Below are 20,546 nucleotides of genomic sequence, written 5' to 3'. Positions count from 1 at the left end.
TGCAAGCATGCATGTTAGTTATGTTAGTTAATCAAAAAAAAGTCCAGTGAAAACACCAATTTATTAACTTCCCATAGAAACCTATTAGAGATGATAAAATTAGCTAAAAAGCTGGCCGCTCTAACTTTATTAAAAGTTGGCCATGTTCTCCTTGTTTCTTGTATTGGTATTGGAAGGACAGTGTATAAGCATATGAAAAGAATAAGCTTATACTAATGAACGTGTCAGCATCACAGTTCAGCTCGTTTTTTAGTTTCTGGTAGTTTTGGATAACAATGCAGGTCAAACAAGCATGCCATTAATCTTTATCAGACTACCCAGGCGATCAATGGTTTTGGTATGAAGTAATGGTTTTAGTAGTTTAAAGTTAAAAGTTAAAAGTTTGACGCCAAGGGAAAGTGGTCAACCTCGCACTATAATCTCATTTTACTCTTTCCTGTGCTTTGTTTTCAGATGAAAAATACGTACAAACAGTTGTATAATTCTGTGCATCTGTTGTTAGTCAGACCCTTTGTTTTCAGCGTCATACTTACAACTGCGTCACAAGTCACTCTGAAACATTTCCTTGGTGTCATCATGCACTTTATGATTGCATGCTGATGGGAATTAGTAAATGTACATAAGTGAATTAATGTATGGAAATTAGCTCGAGTGCCACCGTGGGCCTGGTTCAGTTGATCCCCAGCTGCATATGTTGGTAATCACCGCTGCTTCTTGAATTCACTCACAGGCACGCAATAAACAACCTGCTGCCAGCACCCCCTACGCTTTTGTCTAATCCGCCGTTTCACTGGGCTCTAGTTTGTCTCACAAATACGAAAGTGAATCTCAGCAGCAGAATGCACAGAGGCACATTAACTAGGATGTGTGCCTGCACACTAAAGCCCCAGACATTAGGTCTAGGATTTACACTGGAATATGATTCCATAACTGTCTTAAGAGTTTAGTGCAGAAATAAGTTCTCAGGCAGATCTTGAAGAACTTTGTGACTTTTGAGACCTCATGCCTGGAGATGTTTTTTAAAACAATTCATTACTTTAGTTAATTGACCTGTTGAGCTGCTCGTTTTAATCTGCAATGAGCCTGACATTAACTGAACTAATGAGACATTTTCTTAAAAAAAAGTTTAGTGTTGCATTGATTCTTTCTCATACATTCTTCTACATCCTTCTTGAATCTTTGGTTAATGCTTCCACCTACTGGAAGAAAGAGTGCATTGGCTGTTATTAAACACCATTAGATACAGCTGCAGCAGAAGACAATGCTGTTTTTGTTAAACAGCCTTGAGATATAAATACTTGTGTTTCAAATCTGGCTTAAATCAGCATAGTAGAGACCATCAGACCCTGCCAAGGCATAGAAATAGTATAACAAGCAGCTGGAATGATGATTTGTTGGATAAGCTGTGTGATCTTGGCTTACTGTGATCGGATGTTATGAGCCACCGGAAGCACTGTGAAAGGAAGCATTACTGCACTAAGATAGTAGGGGCAAAGAACAAACACTCGCCAGTGATCTGATCTCCCGGTCATCATGCTTTCCAAGAGCTCCATCCATCATTGATTTTAAGGTTTCACTGACTTGCCCTGCAAAAATGATGCAACAATAAATAGGGATGAGAATTGAGATCTATCTTGCTACGGCTACATCTTTCACTACAGATGTCTCCCTCTGCTTGTCTACCGCGACTATGTCCGATTGGTTATGTCCATCACTAGTTTGTCCATCTGTATCTAGAAGTCCCACAGGATCTCAACTTGCTCATTCTCAACCACTCGAGGGGGCGTACAGCATTTCGACCTCAGGACTTGCAGGCCATACTGAGCACAGATGTTCCTGTACACTATGCCAGCCTCTTTGTTATGTATGCCCTGTCTGCTAGCGTCTTGCACCCTGCTGTTATGCGCTGGAGTGGTACAGTGACATGCTATGCAGGTCCTGTTCTTGTGCAAAATATATTTGTTTGCAAAATCCTACTAACAATAAAAGAATCTATTTTCAAAAGTAACTACTTTACTTTTTTAATTCACATACTTGCAGGTGCGAGTAGAATAGGCACGGACCGCAGTCTAGGAAGGGGGATAGTGTCGCGCAGTCTGGCAACCCTCCTGTCAAACTCGCAGCGCGTGCAGGTTGCTTCTGGAAGTTGGAAACAGAAGTTAGCGTCTTTGCACCTAGCAGTACAGAGCTGCAAGCTAACATGGCAGGAAAGAGGGCGTTAGTAATCCTGTCTAAAGGCGCAGAGGAGATGGAAACTGTTATTCCCGTGGATATTATGCGCAGAGCTGGGGTTTGTAACATGCTATATGTTAGCATTTAGCAAATTAGCCTGTTAGCGGCCATAAAAATTAGACCCCGCTTCAGTCGACTCACAACAGTATTGGTGGCAGCATTGTTAAGATATCAGCCTGTGAAGACTGTTATAACAGCCTGATATCTTGATAAGGGTTACATACGCACTTATCATGTGCTAAAGTTAACGCTTGCTAACACTGTCGATCTAACTTAGCAATTTTTCCCCTTTGCATATTCCAGGTTATTTAAGCGCATAAGCTAAGTGTTCAGTCAGCTATTTTGGGGTTGTCTGCTAATGGTTGACGGACTCATAACCTTACTAGTGAGTGCAGACAGAGGCCAAGTTAAATGTCAAAGTCCAGCGTCGTTGCACATCTCCGCCATTTGATATCTTTTAAAATAAAAGTCTACGTCAGCCAGTGAAGACAAAATGCCACATTGAACCATCAGGATAATGATGCACTGTTGTTGTTGTTTTTTTCTTTTACTGCCCATACATGTAGATAGCAGTGACGGTAGCTGGTCTTACGGGCAAAGAACCAGTCCAGTGTAGCAGAAACGTTGTCATTTGTCCTGATGCCAGTCTGGAGGAGGCGAGGAAACAGGTGAGGCTCAGCAACTACCTGCTAACATTACATACAAGAAGGGGGAAAAAAGCGTTATTTACAATGCTTATATTATATGCTTGTATGTCTTTATTATTGGAAAAATGTTAGTGTTGATGGTTCTCCCCCCCCCCCTCTAGGGCCCTTATGATGTGGTCCTGCTACCAGGAGGAATGCCAGGAGCCCAGAATCTGGCAGAGGTGAGATGGGGAGAGGGTCAGTTTTTACAATTAAATTTTTTTTTGGAAATGACTTAAGAATTAAAAACAAGTTAAAATGCTTGAATTTGCCTAAACATTAGGACTAAATAACTGACAGTGAAAAGTGTGAAACAATTTGTTTCTAAAGGTTCATCAGTCTTATGTTTGATTAAGATGTCTAAACTGAATCTTCTGTATAGTCTATGATGTAACCTACACAAATGGTTCTGCTTGTGTGTGGTGCATCATGTGTTTTATTGTCTTGTGATTGTGTCCTGGTGTTTTATATGTGGTGCCAGTGACAAAAGAAACAAGTAAAATCTTGTTATGTTGTTGTTATTGTTTTTTTTCATAGGCAAACATATTTTCCCCTCGGGTTTTTCAAGTTCTTTGTACATTCTTTCAGGTCACTGCGTACTTATGGCATAGATTTAATGCACATGTATAAATCCACTGTTAAACGCATACGCTCTTTCTGTTAGCTCACACACTTGGGTCCTCAGTTAATACCACCTTGTCAGATTAAGTTTCATATTGATATCACCACCTTCGTGGATTTAAGTTCTCTGCTGCGGTGCCAAAATTCCAGTATTGGGACCATTCTAGATTTGTAAATCGATAATTGTATCCAAAGAAATGCTGTTGCTTCTTTTTAGCTATATGCATGTGCAAGAAATGTTATCTTGTTTTCATAGTATCACAATAACATTTTTTTACTAAAATTGCAAATATTTGGCAGCGGTAGGACGATTATTTTTGCCGGTTAGACGCTAATTGGGGAACAGGGGAACTAACACACACGGCGTTTAGAATGAGCACACAGCAAGCCTAGTACTGACTCACAGTTTGAAGGATATTTAGGATATTATTTAAAAGGTCTACCTGATGTTCACAAGAGGTGGCAACAAAAATGTGTGCAAACAAGGAAGTGACTCACATGTAGAAAAGTGGCTAGGAATTGTCCTGCCAACTTCTTCTCTCATTCAACACAGAGTAGTGTTCTGTTATACTGCAAATTCTGGTATTGATCTGATACCAAGTAAATGCAGGGCCCGCCACTACACCACAGTAAATGCAGTGCATCATGTCAGCCTTACTGTATCTTAGTCAGGGAAACTGGTCAAGCCATTCTCTTCGAAATCTATACACTTTCCCCCTTTGACTTTCAGTGGGCTCTGGCTCAGAGTCGCTCATATGTGGCTCATTATCTGATGCCATCTCCAGACCAGTGTTAGACACAACCTGAGAGGTTGATGGCTCTTTGTCAGAGCACTGGCTATCAGTTTCGAATGGATCAGGCCTTAGCTTAACAAGAAAGTTTTCAATCGTTCTTTTCATCTTTTCTCATTACCCACAGCTACATCTACTACTTCTATCAGACCTAGGCTACTCACATCTCTCTATCCGCCTGCACTTTCAAACATACACACGTAGGCCTACAGGAATATCTTTACCACGGCCAATCAGAGGGGTCCCACCCTTGACTATCTCTGATTGGTTTAGACCACCATATGGGCATAACGTGTATCTGTTGTTGACCACACGGAGACTTTCACAGTTGCGGAGATGTTTCTTTTTTACTTGAACGGCTGGTTGCACTATTGCGACCTAGGATTTTTTTTAGTCACACCATTGAGAAATTGGTTGCACTTAGGCCATGCATCTCCATACCAGCATCAAAAATGTCTCCAGAACATGGCAGGGCTGTGCCATATCATATCATCTGCAATAACACTAGTGTAAATTTTATGTGAGTTATGTCAGCGTCAAAGCATGACATCAGTGCTATTAGCAATGCCATGCCTTTGTGTTCCATAGCATACACGTCAGAAAGACTAGGCATTTTCTGAGAGCAGGAGCCCCATGTCAGCCGCTAATGAAGATTTAATTCCTAAAAAGGGAACTTTTTCAAAAAAAAAAAAAAAAAAAAGCTCACTTCAAAAAGTAACCTTCAAAAAAGCTCAATACTTTAGAAAATATGCACAAAGAATTTTGTTCCCCCCAAAGGTGGAAACAATAAGCATGTTTCACCACTTAACCACTCCAGTGTGGTATATACCAGGTGATGTTGTGACTCAAAAGTAAATTAATGACTCAACCAAGCATCACTAACTGCGCTTCATATGACAGGAAGAGAAAACGTTGATTGGAATTTACTGATGTGGTTATGTGGTGGAAAAGCCCAGGCAGAAGTATTCTTCAGTTTGATTATGTGACAGTATTGTAGAGCTCTTGAAGAGTTTCATGGCTAAGGTAGTTGTTGTGAAACTAAAGTGTGAAGCAGGCATATTAAACTTTACTTAAAATTTCCAGAGAAAACAGTACCGAGGCTACATTTGTGCTTATAATTGACTCATGGTGTGTTACTGCTGTTGCACTATAATGTTGCTGCTGCTGGCACCTTGTTTCAGTAGAATCACACTTCAGATTAGGTCACCAGAAAAGGAGGATGGGAAATGCCCTTGAGTTACTTATACTTATAAATGCTGCTGCCTTTGAGCTGTCGACATCAATAAAATGTTTTTTTTTTTCTGTATCATCAGAAATGTCACTAGTGTCCTTTTTTGTAAGTCACTAAAGACAAGTAATGTAACTCACAGTGAGCTGCATTACTTATGTTTCCTGAATTCTGTTAGAGATTGTTGTCATTCTGTGATGAAATGGCAATTTTTTCCTCCTGAATACTCATCCGTGTAATACGCTGGCCTTCATCGATCTTGTATAGTATGAACTGAACCATGTGTGTTTCAGATGTGTTCAGGTTTCATGTTATCCCATCCAGCTGGATGTGGAGAGCATCAGTTGGTGTTTGCATTTATATTGTTATATCAGAAGAATTTGGTTTTTTTTGTATTAACTGCTTGTCCAATGTGCCAATGAAATAGATTTAAATAGATTAAAGAGATCCATATTTTTACTGTTCTTGTAAATACTCAGTGAAGCATATATTACAAGATTTTGTATTTGTATTGTATAAATAATATGGTAAATAACCACATTAGTTTACACTATATCAAGGATTTTTAATGGACGAGTCTATTGAATTTATGCGCTGGTTCAGATTTTAGATATCTGTCCAGTGTGTGGTGGGATCAGCTACAGCCTCTCTGTAATCATGAAAAGCAAAAATAGCTCTGTAGATTGGATAAATGGAAGATGAATAAGCCTTGAGTCAAGATAGGAATTTGTTGTGATTGTGTTTTTCTTCTTTTAAGTGATTTTATATTTAAAAAAACAACAACAACAACACACACACATTTTAGGCTTTAGAATTTGATGAGAAAATGGCCAAGAAATTGACAGATTCTGTCTTTTAAAAAAAAAAGAAATTTAATGCACAATATGAGTTTTGATATACGAGTCATATTTATCTGATGGGTGCATTATATTATTCGTTTTTATTTTTGCTGGGTAGCTCTGTGTGTGTCGAGTGTTTTTTAAATATTGTCAGCTTATCTCAGTGATTATAATAAAGTCAGCATATACTCAGTGGAACCACATGGACTGCAAATGACTCACTGTGCATTTGGCTTTTACTCTCTCTTGCAGTCTCCTGCTGTGAAGGAGGTGCTGAAAGATCAAGATGGCAGAAAAGGCCTGATTGCAGCCATCTGTGCAGGTACAGTTTGTGGAAACAACAACAACAAAGTCATAATTACATAATTACACAGGACCAACCTTGAGTTGAGGTCACTCTCTGTGGGTTAAAGCTTCAACAGGCAATAAGCAAATGTTTTACTTTAGATAATCAATAAAAATTAAATGTTGATCACACAGACTGGTGCTGCCTTTAGATTGATTGGTTTAAAGTCTAATCTTAACATTTAAAAGCTGTTTTCCATAAGGAAAACGCCTCAATCCAAAAAAGGCAAAGAGAGAATTCTTCTTAAATTGCGGATTATGCAATTCGTGCACATATTTTGTGCATTAAAAATATTCTTCAGACTCATGTATTCTTAATACAGCTGTTTATATGGACCGTGTAATTTGGCTGGCTAAATTTGCAGCATTTATTTTCTTCCATAAGATTTCTTCCAATTTTTGTGTGTGAATAAACTGATATGATTAATCAGAACAATGCATTTGTAAACAAATGCAAACACAGCTCAAAATGTCCACTGGTATTGAATACACAATGATATGGAAATAGTGAAATAAGATGATTTTACCTCAGACATGCAGTTAAACGCTGCTCTGGGTCAAACCATGAAATTCTCCCTGCTGCTGACTTGTATTGAGAAGTGGATGAAACCAGTATCGGTTTCTTACTTTTCTTATTTAGAAACATCGGGAACAGCTTATCATCGGTTGACGCTGACCTCAGTTTTTTCACAGTGTGTTTTTTGAGGATGAAGTATTTGCAAATTTGCTTCTGAAAAATGTTGAATTTTGTTGTCTTTTGGCATCACGCTCATTTTGTAATGGCCTTAACTTTGGCATTTTTACATGGCAAAAAGAAAGTCTTGTTGTTGTTGGAGGAGCCAAGGAAGGTTCAAGAGTGATGGAAACAGATACATACAGACACATACTGATTGCAGGGTTTGTAAGATGTTGTGGTCATAAATGTGATCATTGTGCTATGGTGTAGTTGAACAAAAAAATAATAATGCGCACACTTTTCCAAAATATATCAAAACAGTTGACGACAAAAATTAATAATAAAAAATTTCTCATCTACAAAGATACTCTGGTTTTAGGTTCATCAAGTTAGTTTTGTACTGGCAAATGGGATTAGGAAATGATGGAGGTTTGGTAGGTTCACACGTCATTTCTGAACATTTTAGTAAGTGGATTTAGCCTAAAAAGAGGATGCATCTCATCCAGATCTTGAAAAATATACACCAATTATAAATATCCTGCTCCATTAATTTATGGAAATTTGCAAACCCCATTCACAAAGGGTGAGGTTTTGATTAAGAAGCGTCCCCCAAGTGCACCCAGAAGAGGTGACATTTTCTTTGACAGATGAAAGGACGCAGGAAGGACAATTCGAACGGGAACAGGGGACCAATGCGGCAAAGTGGATTGAAGGGTGTCCTAGAAATGACTGAAATCCTCACAGGAATATACAGTTTAATGAAACTGCCAGTTATTATCCTGACACATGAAAAAAAGTTAATTAATAAAAATAAAAAAAAGACTTGATTGAAAATTGGAGTAATAATGCACCAAACAAAAGAAACAGGACAAATGTATCTTATATATATACTTCTATTTTGAGCTAATAAGTGACACATGGATGTAAGAGAGGTCCCCAAATATAAATACACAATTTATAAAACAGCCATCATAATCCTCACACTTTTCTCTGCCTTGCGGTTCCTGGGAGAGAGAGACCTTCTGAGACACAGACTGCTGTCCTCTGGGTGGGGACTGTGTGTAACAGGAGTAGCTTGGCTCTAACTGGCAGACTGCTGTTGTGCCAGGGAGAAGTGCAATCTTTAGACTGCATGGGAAGGCAGCCAAGGAGCATAATCAATAACTTTCTATTTATTAACAGTTTTTGGATGAGCTCACTGCAGTGGTAGGGCATTACCAAAGTTAATGCAGCAGCAGTCAATGTCTTTCTTTCTCCTACCTCTCTTCTCAATGTGGCTCAAAGTCTTTGGCGAGAGGCTGAAACCATATACTATATGTAGATATACTTAGAAAAATGGTACAGTTAAGGATACCTTTGGGACACAGTGTTATAATCGCATACTTTGCAAGTCTGTCATTGATTTAGCAACTGAAATCCATAAGGTAAAATGCATCATGTTGTGTATTTGCATTTTCTTGTTGCTGTAAACATTTTCCATTGAGTTTGAAAGGGCCGGTTTGAGGATGCAGCCTTTTGCTTAGTTTACTCTTGACTCTGAGTTCTTTGAACTGCATAAAGATGAAAACGAAGACCGACACAAGCAGCTGAACACGCTCTTTAGTGTCACTTTCTAACAGGAAGCTGTTAAATGAACCTTACACAGCTTTGCCCTTCTGCAGGTCCCACTGCTCTTCTGGCACATGGCATTGGCTTCGGCAGCACAGTGACTACACATCCTGCCATGAAGGAGAAGATGATGGCTGGAGGTAAAAAACAAACAAACCCAAAAACAACAAAAACAGAAACCTGTGACTTCATGTACTGCTAAAGGCTTTTGATATTTAGTGCTGAAACTCAGAAGAGAACAGGAGGAGGTGTGTGTATTTGTAAAGGGCAGCAGATGGTGCTATACTAGCGCTTTCTTGCCTATAGAGAATCGTGTCACTCTGCAGTAGAAGAGCACACCACTCAGAGGTGAAAAGCAATACAAGAATTTGACAGAACATACTAGAAATGGCTGAAATTGTGACCATGTCTACATTCTCATAGTTCACTGTAACATCATGACATGTGTGACTTTCGGTTTGTAGCTCAAAGCTGTCATATTGTCATAATCCTTATGGTGTTGCTCTTTCTTTTTTTAGACCACTATAAATATTCAGAGGCTCGAGTACAGAAGGATGGACATTACATCACCAGCCGTGGGCCAGGAACGAGTTTTGAGTTTGCCCTGACGATTGTAGAGGAACTTATGGGGGCTGAGGTTGCAGCTCAAATCAAGACTCCTCTTATTATGAAAGACTGACTGTAGCTATGTTTTCTTTCAAGACTGCAAACAACACAGCCCCTCCCCCCTATAAAAGTCTGACAGTGCTGAGACTGCTAATCCATTATAGCTAGCATCGAGATTCAGGACTTGCTATTGAGAAAACATTCTGTTGTGAAAGGTTATCGTCTTCCTCTGCCTTTCATAAGTTGCCAATGACACTGAAACAATATGGATAATAATCACTGTTATATTGTAGCTAATTTCCACTAACTGCTTCCCTGTTATTTTGACTGCTGTATGGCAATGCCTGTCATTAAAGGACAAGTGTGATGAATCTCTGCTCTTGTTATTCCATTGTTTATTAATACTGGAGGTCACTCTGTAGATTTCACATGCCTGCAGTGCATGTTGACACCTAAATATAGGCTGCATAATGTAATGTATTGTGAGCGCTGGTTAGAACGCGGGAAGCGGAATCCGAATTGATTGACAGGCACTCTGGCCAATGAGAAACGTGGACCTAAATGCAGTTGTGTTTTAAACGGCGAATGGTTTCTCGGCCGCAGCCGATAGGGCGGGGCTTTGATGTAGCGCGTGGTAGCTGTGTCAGAGCAACAAAATCCGGAGGGTCTTCATACAGTCAAAAAGGAAGAGGAGGATTTCGCCCAAGGTAGGAGCGTTTGGGTTTTCTTTCAAGTGTTTTGCGGGTTATTCCGACTCCTGTTAACCATAACGTTCTCCGGGAATGTGCTTTGTAACTGTAATATTTTATTTAAGAATATAAACGCAGTTTACACCACATTAATCACGTTAACTAGCCACCGCGGGTGTCGAAATTAAGATTTCTCCGGCACGTTAATTACACAGCAGCATACCGGACAAAGGTTACATCATTTAAAGAGTGGGTGTTTGCAACTAGGACTCACTTTGTTAGCCGTGATTAGCCTGCTGAGTGTGGTGAGTGGTGAGCCTCAAGTTCGCGGCGATCTATAAAGCCATAATGGATTGACATCACCGTCTCAAATTGGCCGGGCAGAGTAACGTTTGCCCGAGGTAACGCGTCCACTGCTTGCTCACTGTGCAGGGATGCGTTGAACTGAAACAGGAAGAACGACGTATCTTTACACTGTGAGATCGTTCTGCAGATGTGACCTGACATGGAGACGTCAGCTCCAGAAGCCCTCCATCCTCAGCAGCAGCCGCCGCAGTCAAGACTGCTGCATACGCTTACTGTAGCTAATGCAATGCGGCACAGGCCAGGTTGTACATGACTTGTGATCCAACTAAATATGACTACAGGAAATTTAATGAGCTCTAAATCAAAGTTCCATCGATACTGATGTTGCCACTTATTGGTATGACTATACAAACTACAGCATTTTGCAGCATGAGTTTGCTTCACCAGAGATCCTTACTGACAGAGACGCCCTGTCAGGATTACACATTCATGGTATTTCTTAAAAAAAAAGTGCAATCCAGAGGTGTCATCTCCATCTTATTCAGTTTACATAACCAGGAAATACACAGCAAGTTATAATTCCATAGACTCCATGCTCAGTTGTAGGGAAACTCCCTTTTACACCACTTTCAAGCAGCAGTGATTCTTAGCGAATTCTTAGTAATTCCATGCATATCCGCAGCAGAGCAGTCAGAGATCATCCACATTTAAAAGCAGATCTAATGGGCTTTTATTATACAACCAAACAAAAGTTAGGGTGACACTGAGGCTTCCTTCCCGGTATTGTGCATCAAGAGAAACAACTGTTAAAATCAAATGAAAATCAACATCATCAAAAAAAGGAGTGTTTGTGTGAGGCTCCCCATGAGAAATGATTTCACTCGCTGACTACTAATTGCATGTTTAACGTATTGATTACTTTTAAATGTTTTTTTTGGTGACATTAGTTTGAGGCAAAAGAGACAGTGTTAACATTTTTCTGCATTTTTCAGTTATTTTCTGTTAGTGAGCTGTGTTGCTAAGTGGTTAATGTTAGGTTTCTTACATATTTGAGGTCATAAGCTGTGTTTGAGGTCTGCAGACCACAGGCTGAAGTTTGGTTTTAGAGCTTATATATCACCTTCTTGGAGCTATTTACCCAACCGAAATAAGCCCACAATTTGGATTTCCTGCCCGACTGTTGAATAACAACAGGGGCCAACCATGTAAACAATGTCTGTCCATGATTGACTGACCATTGCAACTTCCTGTGGAGTTTGAGGATTTTTTTTCTTTCTTTTTTTTCACTGACTAACATTTATTTAGAGATAATCTCTTGCTGGTTACGGTTTCCAAAAGTTTTTTTTTTTTTTTAAATCATTTTAGATGACTATTCTCATTGTGTTTAGACGTCATCATTCTATTGTCTGCCTGATCGAATTGGTTTTATTTCAGTGTTTCATAATAAACCAATTAATGTCAATTAATCCTTACCACTCCCTGGAAGATGAACATTGCTGCTTAAATGGCATCTTCCTCATAAACTGTATAGCACATTCTCATTAATTTTCTGTGTTTTTCAGTGGGGTATTTATGGAACGTTAACATTTTGCGCTCTTGCACAAAACATGTTAGAATTATTCTGCTTGAGCAGTGGTACAGTAAAGAGCTTCAGGCTTGACTCCCTATTTCTGGATGGGGCAGAGGAGGGCAGGATGGGGGTAGGGTGAGTCTGAAGTCTCTGTGACTGAGTCATTGGTTTAGCTAATGATGCAATTAGAATGCTACACTTTGCATTAGGGCTGGGCCATATTATACCGTTCACGGTAATACCGGTATAATATTAGGCAACGATAGGAAAATGAAATATCGCGATAGAATATGAGTAAAACGCGCATGCGCAGTGCCTTTGTTTTCATACGCACATGGCCGATTGTTGAGTGAAACAGATGAACCAGAATTGGTTTGTAAAAATGGTGCAACTTCAGTGATGTGGAACTGGTTTGGTGTTTGTCCGTCAGATACACGACAAAGCACATTTTTTTTTGCAGAACATGCAAGCGGCCGTCGGACTAAGATGCCCCTAAATCTGGGAGTAATCTGGGTCCTAAACTCCGTATGCTTCAGGTCAAACGAACACTGCAGCATCACTAAGAGTTAAAAACTGTCTAAATTCTTTCATCTTTAATAAAACGATCAGCATTGCTGCTTTACCAGGTGTAACTATGAAGTTTAACTTCCAGGCATCCATGAAAACAAAATGTATTACATTTAACGGAGTTAGAAGTTAGCAGGAAGCTAGCGGAAGTTAGCTCGCTAGTTTCGCTAGTTACCTAAGCATGATATTGCATGTTCTGACTGAGAGATTTCTGAAAAAAATCAAACGTACAGCTCTGCTATCACTTCCAACATAAATGAAGACAGGAAACTAAACAGCAGTGACGTTTGTAGGGTTACTGAAGTTGGGCTAGCTGGTATATAATAATGTGCTACGTGATCGCTAGCGACACAGCTATGTTAGCATAACATAAACAGTGAAGCTGGAGGACGAACACTAACACTTTTCCACTTATAAAAGTTAACGTTAAGGTTCCTCATGGTTAGAGACAAATGCAATCGCATGGCAGGATGCTGTAAAAGGACCAATCTTCAGTCAGGAGAACAACTGAGATAATCCATCCACAATACGAGGTTAGTCATATACTGCAACAACATGGGAATAGAGCAGCTGCCAGAGAATTCAACATTAATGAATCAATGGTACAGAAGTGGAGGAAGCAAGAAGAATGAGTTTAATAAAGTTTGATTTATCTGACTGCTTTGTTTCGCGTAATGTGCCTTATAATCCTGGGCACCCTATGGTCCGAAAAATACGTACTGCACACTACAGTTTAATGTTGCAAAGCACCTCTTATGTCAGCCCATTTCTACTGGAAATGCCTTTTGGTTAAACTTTCAGCAAGGAATTTGCATTTGCACTGTTACATTTTTATAAAGCTTTAATGTACATAAAAACCAGCTTCTTGTTTAAGTGAAAATAAATGATAGGTTGTCTTTTTGCGCTAGTAATGTTGTGGAGTTGTATTTTGTCTCGCATCAATTATATCGTTGGTTATATCGTTATCGCAAATTTTCAAATATATATCGTGATAAATATTTTTGGCCATATCGCCCTGCTCTACTTTGCATCTCCTGATTAGCTCCCCTGCTCGCACAGACTGAATTTGCTTGCCTGAGTTGTTTTTACAGATGTGTTTCAAAAGGTAATAGGCAATTTTCAAGCAATCATGGTTTCATCAGACAACCACAATTTTTAAGGTCATAAGCGATAAATGGATAGGTCTGACTCAGACACTGAACGTAATGGGGAATCTAAACAATAGTTGTTTGTAATTGTACAATTTGGGACAGAATGGGTAAAAGTTTTGAATAAAATGTGCATTTTATATTAAGTTACAGCTACTTAAATGTGCACAAGTCTGCATAAAATTCTATTGCAAAGAAATAAAAAAAAGCTACATAGTATTCTGCTATTTTGGCGTATTTTTTTCATTATATTCAAAAGAATATAAGATTGTTTATAGCAACATTTTTGTCCCAGTTGTTTACTCAGCGGGGATTTGTTTGCAACTGACATGATTTAGAAAATTTACTGAGTTGGTATCTATAAATGTGAAGTACATGTATGATGTTTGAAGAGGTCGTTTCGTTGATAATCCGGACTCTCGAGCTTTTTTTCTTCTTAATAATCAAAGGTTGATAGAAGATTGAACTCAGAAGTTTAAAATTCAGCTTACGACTCTTATGTAATTAGTGTTTCCTTAAACAAAAGTTTCAGTTCTGAGTAGGGATCAGCATATAAGCTTTTAATCGTAATAAATATACATGTAAGCTAGGGCTGTGCGATATGACCAAAATCTCATATCCCGATATAAAACATCTATCGTCCCGATAACGATATAAATCACAAAAAATTTAATATTTTCTGTAAATTCTGTGAATCTCGGATAGGTTTAGTGTTTCCAGCTGGGCGTCATGTAGCTGGAGTTCAGTGTTTTAACCGATGCATGAAACTACACATTTTTAGACATAAGTTGTAACGGCCACCGTTTTCTTTGTGAGTATTTATTACACGGCGTGCTGCGGGGAAACGCCTGTTCTAACGTTTGAGTCTAAGGTTTATTTTTTAGCACCTGACGACTCTTTTTTTGCTTCTCATCCGTCAATACTCTGCATACTTTTTCACGTGATTCCGTTTATTTTGAAAATTCTCAACAGGATCTTGAGCTTTATTGTGAAAAGTTTATGTGGAAAATAAACAAGCGGACATGCGATGGTTTTACCATCGTTGTTGCTAACCACAACCCATAAAAACAGGCGCTTGTCCGTCAGTAGTGTGGTTATATTAAATATAAGAGAAAGAGAGAACTTTAAGAAATTAATATAGCCACTACAGTGACCATCAAAACGATGAAAAAATATTGCCGTAAACAGTTTATTTTGCGACACCACGAAACAAACGATTGCGTAAAATGAAACGATAGACGTTTTTATATCGTCATCCGATATATATTGTTATATGAACAGCCCCTATGTAAGCTTTTCCAGCATGGCATCAATCCTTGGTGCCTTGTTTTTCTGCTTATCGTTATGTCAGATACAGTTAGCAGAAGTAAATGGGCCTGACCCAATGTACAAAAGAGGATTTTGAACTACAACAGGAACATTATTAGTTCACACAGTGTGTTTGGTCAATTAAATATTCCTTTTGTGTGCTGCATCTATGGTGAGCAAACATACGGAAAAGGTCTGATGGTGCAGTCCTATGTTGTCCTGCTAGTTATGCATCAGTTGTGTGTTGTTGCACAGATCCCTCTGTTAACATCGCATTATCCATTTGCTGAAAATGCATCCACTTAGGCCCAGACGGAACAGCTGATTTATGTATCTCTGCAGCCCTCACTACATCTTCTGTGCACATAAAGTGTTGCTGATGAGAGCGATAAACCAGGCAGTTTATTCCCCTCAGCCAGCAAGAAGACAAGGTAACTGATCCCAATTGCAGAGGACTGAATGTTTTTTTTTTTTAAACAGCAATCAAAAACCTGATTTAAATTGGGTAATCTCTATTCAGGGTCATCTACTTATGTGCCTCTGCATCACTTTCAGCTGTGGTGCTATTTTTTAAAATTTCATCTTGGAAGCCCCACTCAGAACCATTTGTACTTGAACATCTGCATTTTCTCCACAAATATTAAAGTTGTGTAGCTGTAGTTCATTAAATTCTGTTTCAGTGTCTACTTTTGTAGGGGTCCATTTTGTTGCTGCTTGGTTTCTTGCACCTTCAGGTTAGGGGCTTAGCGAGGAGCTTTTTTAAAAAATAATAATAATAATAATTTTGGTGTATTTGCTCTTTAATTGTCACAAACAGTGACACCTTACTAGTAAAACAATAACAACTATCTTGAAATTGAAAAAAAAAAAGTTTTTAACTCAATGAAAAAAAAGCAAAGTTTCACAGTAAAATAAAAATAAACTGATTTAGACAGCACTAGAACACCTCTGATTGAAGTATCCATCCTTCAGTGTCCAAGATGGTTGAAGAAGCTAAATGGTATTGAGCTCCACTAATACAACAACTTTTCAGTCAGCCAGGCACAGCATGAAAGTAGCTACTGTGATATCACCTACTGGTTTCTCAAGTCCCATTTTAAAGCTGAGCATTTCCGTTGTCACTACCTTGATCTTTTGAAAGATAATCTGATAGGAGTCGGGTTTAATTTGAGTTTTTCTCTGTGAAACTTCACAGTGATGGGTTAAAGACTTGTCAGTCATATGTTGTTGGTCAGTGACCGTAACCCACATAATCCTCTTTTCTGAAACGAATGGCCAGTATTTACAAAATGGATGTAATGTTTTATAAACTGTGAACCAAAATGAACGACTGAGCCCATTAACTCATCGAGAAAGTGTTTACGTAGCTCAGAGGCGAGGGGCATTTTCCCATTGACAACTGAATGCAGGTTTAAGCTTTACATATTGGCTTTACTTACACACAGGTGCTACGGGTGTCTTTTATACTGTCTATGGAGCTAGCTAGTAGAAATAAAACATTAGTGAGGAAGGGCTAGTCCCCAGTAACTGAACTTTCAAAATAAAAACAACATGGTTGTCATCTGCAGATGGATGTTTGTTTGTTTTGTTTTTTTAAAAAAAGAAAAAAAGAAAAAAGCAGTTGCCAGGTGTTTTTGGATAGATTGCTGACGTAAACTCTATATATGGTGGTAGTTAATTGACACCCCACTAGACTTTAAAGTAATTTCAGCATGTAAATACACTCGGCATGGTTCAGCTAGAAATGCTAGCAAAAACGGAGGTAGATTATTATTATTTTAAGATAAGATTCATAATTAGCTTGTTTGTCTGACCCCATGCTAAATGTGTGAATAACAACAATTGAACTACAGGCTTCTCTTAAAATAGCTCTTGTCCCAGGTGTTAAATTTCCTAGTATCTGAAATGGACCGGGCTTTATTCACCTTACTAAGTTATTCATTAAAAGAATACCACAATGTCCTTTTAAATTTGCCAGTTAAATGGTTGTTTTTCCATACACCAAGAAACTGTGACACATTCCAGCAGAAAAAAACAAGATAGAGATTAATGATGCAGTTTATTTTTGTGAAATGAAAATTTGTTGTGCTGTTTTTATTTTTTCTTTCTTCTGTTGTAGCTGAACTATGTGAGTTAACATTTCTTAAACTGCCCAGCTGGTAGTAAGGAGGGCACCTGGCATGATCACAAGAGCATCACCCTTTCCTTATGCAGCTGTCTGGCAAAGCTCCAGAGTTTCTCACAGAGACTTCATGCCGACAGCATTAGGCATATACCCAGCAAAAAGCCAGCCCCTGCAGCACTGAGTATGAACATGAATCTGTATGGACATAATTTTCTACGGTCATGATTAGAGGTGCCTTTGTTGTCTGTGAAACTGTGTAGAATGGTGGTTCAAGGTCATGTGTGTCTCCTCTGTGCTACCTCCCTTTTTGTAAAATGTTTAATCTAACATGATTTTGATCAATTTCCCAAAGGGTAATTAATGCTTGAGGGATATTATTATTTGAGAGTTACTGAGAGCAGATGAAAATGTATTTAGCTGGCCTGGCAGATATCCCACCATGCTCGGTGTCATGATTGGAGAGGAGCTTGCCATGAAGCCGTGGTCTGGCTGGAAACAGAAGCTGGAGATGCCGTGACTGGGCCTAGGCTCAGCGAGAAAGGCCAGGAACAGTGGTGCGCAACAGTGAAGCTTTAGCTGTCCCCTCAGGCTCTGGAGAACACAAACACATACACAGGGCAGAAAATCTATTAACACATATCTAAGGAAGCCGGTCTGAACATCACACTGGTGCCAAACACAAACTAAAGAAGTAGAACACATATAAGAATATGGAATCATTTTAGCAATCACATGTCCTTGGAATTCAGGTGACACAAAGTAAGGTATAGAGTATAAATGTAATTATAAGTTTTATTATGCACGACATAGTGCAATTGTAATTTCTTTTTTAACTGTCCACTCTACTATACTTATATTTATTTCTTGTCTTTATTGTTTCTTGTCTAAGCACTAAATCATCTATGTGCTGATACCATACCACTGGATATTTCCCTGTCGTAGGAGTCACAAACACATGATGGGACTTGGGATGTGTTCCACTCAAATGCCGTCATCTCTTAGCCCAACTACCTGCTTAGCCACCGGTTCACTTAACCAGTGCCCAGTGCAAACCCTACAGTGGAAAACCTGAACAATCAGGACTCCACGTATCCTGATTACCCATGACATCATAATAAATATACACTATTAGAAGCTTGTTCTGGTAACATCTTCCTTTAACCTCACTTCTTGACCCCCACCTACTGTGTCTGGCTCCACAACTCACTCTTTCTGTCTCTTTTTTAGTCAGGTAGATGGCTTCATAATGTTGTTTAAACATCAATAACATTAAGTTAAACTTCCATCCCTGCTTTTTGAAAGCAGTGGTTTTATAGCATTGATTTTTGCTAGCATTACTTGCAAATACTATCAGCAAGGTGGGGTCAGTTTCTCAGAAAGTGCACTTGTGTACATTACCTTTTAAAATTCACACTGTGATAAAGGAGAGTAGAATAGGGAGGTTGATGCATGCTAAAGTGCACTGGATTTGATTAACAGCAGTATGTGTTATAACACATTGTCAATTCTTAAATGGATGTGGTGTTCAGAAGTTACCAGTCTGCTCATAAGGTTTAGAGTGCACAGCTGTGAATAAGTGGTTTCAAGGCATGCATATTGGGTGGGTGATTGGTGCTTGGTTCCAAGATTTATATCTTTACGTTCTGTTACTGTAAGATGTGATTTAAAAGTGGTTTCCTCATAGAACTAGTCAGCTAGACTTAGCAGTGTGTTTGTGTGGCTAACTGGAGTTGAGCAATTCTTAAAATTGGAAACCATAGGTCCCTTAGTCCAAGATAATAGTGTCTTGTCACTGAATTTCGAATGAACATAACTTTGATTTCTGCTTTCTCTGACCCGCCCATCTTGCATCATTTACAGCTCACTGTTTCACTGAATGCATGCTTACTCAAATGCTGACAGTGCAAAGGGATTGTGTGTGTGTGTGTGTGTGTGTGTGTGTGTGTGGGGAGGGAGGGGCATTTCCTATAACGCATCTGCTCTGCACAGTGACTCCAAGCTCTCACATTTATTCTGTCACTTCTGTCTCTTTCTTTTTTTTCCTTTAGTCTCTCTTCTCTGTGCCTGTTCTGTCTGTCCTTTGTCACTTTTTTTTCTGTCTCATGTTCTCATGTCAGACATACGTGCTCATATCACTCAGGCGCATAATCGTGGTCACACAGGATCTCACATTCACCAGTCTTCTATCATTCCTCCTCCCTCTCCTCTCTCAGCTTTTCTGCTCAGTCTCTTGGATTTTTTTGGCTGCTGCTCCTCCATCATTGCTACTGTGCTCTGCATTTACTCCCTGGTTCTGCTCACTGCGTCAGGAATCAGCAACAGACTGAGGTGGGTGTTTTAAGAGCATCATCGCTAGGTCTGAGGCTATACATCTCTGGTATCTCTCTCTCTCTCCCTCTTCCTTTCCTCTCACTTTGTTCTGCCAGTGAGAGTCGGGATGATTGCGCTTGTCTGTTCCTACAGGGGAGCAAGTGCTATACTATCTGTATGCTGCAGCATTTAACACTGACACACAATATGCTAGCAAGGTAGCATATCTTTGTCTGTTTCAGTTTTGTCAATATGGTTGATAATGCTGCTGCTGCATTGAAAACAGTCTTTGCATACCTTGTTATACTGGCATGCATTTCCCCCTGTCTGACTCTGTCTTGCGTCTGTTTCTACTCCATTACTTTCCTTTGTCTGAATGTCATGCTTTATGCATGCTCTGTCCTTTTGAATTTCAGCCAAATACTTACTATGTTCTAAGATTTATAAAGAAGTACCTTAAAATAGTCTGCGTGAAGGACATGGGTGCAGGCTTGCACTAAAACACACATGCACATTCACAGAGGAGGTTCAATTCCTCTTCACCTTACCTGCCCTGCTGCTGCTGCTGCAGTTCCATCTGTTGCCGTCGCCACAGCGAGCAACACCCTGAAGCGAGGCTTTAACTGTTCTTGCAGTGTTGTGATGTGAGTTGCTGAGAGGTTGTGACAGTCATTTGTGCCTGGTCGAATGTGTTACCATGTTATTTAAATGTGTGTTTGTGCGTGGGTGTTCATGCTGTGGCTGATTGTTGTGGGCCAGGATCTCCGCATGCCCGTGTGTGTGAGTTTGCGCTCACATACAGTATGTGTGCTTGCCTGGCCATGGGCTCCGGTCCAACAAGAAAGCACAGGAGAGGCAGGCTGCAGGGTTTCAGTTTGGTGCAGTAAGCTG

At 39.4% G+C, this 20,546-nt stretch overlaps 2 protein-coding genes across 4 annotated transcripts in view; both read left to right on the top strand.

Moving 5' to 3' along the window:
• The first annotated feature begins 2,084 nt into the window (after positions 1-2,084).
• On the top strand, positions 2,085-10,003 carry park7 (parkinson protein 7). The gene is made up of 6 exons (XM_085274317.1): positions 2,085-2,290; positions 2,799-2,900; positions 3,041-3,100; positions 6,650-6,719; positions 9,080-9,166; positions 9,545-10,003. The coding sequence occupies exons 1-6, from the start codon at positions 2,201-2,203 to the stop codon at positions 9,703-9,705; spliced, it is 570 nt and encodes a 189-aa protein (XP_085130443.1). The 5' UTR covers positions 2,085-2,200; the 3' UTR covers positions 9,706-10,003.
• Positions 10,004-10,234: 231 nt separating this feature from the next.
• kcnab2a (potassium voltage-gated channel subfamily A regulatory beta subunit 2a) overlaps positions 10,235-20,546 on the top strand; it is a 108,380-nt gene continuing 98,068 nt past the window's right edge. For 2 of the 3 annotated variants that reach the window (XM_085274316.1, XM_085274314.1), the window contains exon 1: positions 10,235-10,339. The gene's annotated coding sequence lies outside the window, so the exon portion shown is untranslated. Of the gene's footprint in view, positions 10,340-19,295; positions 19,674-20,546 lie in introns of those variants that run through there. The other variant, XM_085274315.1, reaches the window with a different exon arrangement.

This window comes from Mchenga conophoros, linkage group LG5 (assembly GCF_057382185.1).
Source record: "Mchenga conophoros isolate Kocher_MC1m ecotype Shallow Benthic linkage group LG5, M_conophoros_male_GT1.1, whole genome shotgun sequence".
Classification (NCBI taxonomy): domain Eukaryota; kingdom Metazoa; phylum Chordata; class Actinopteri; order Cichliformes; family Cichlidae; genus Mchenga; species Mchenga conophoros.
Note: the sequence above shows the minus strand (reverse complement) of the source record. Positions and strands in the feature narration are given on the sequence as shown.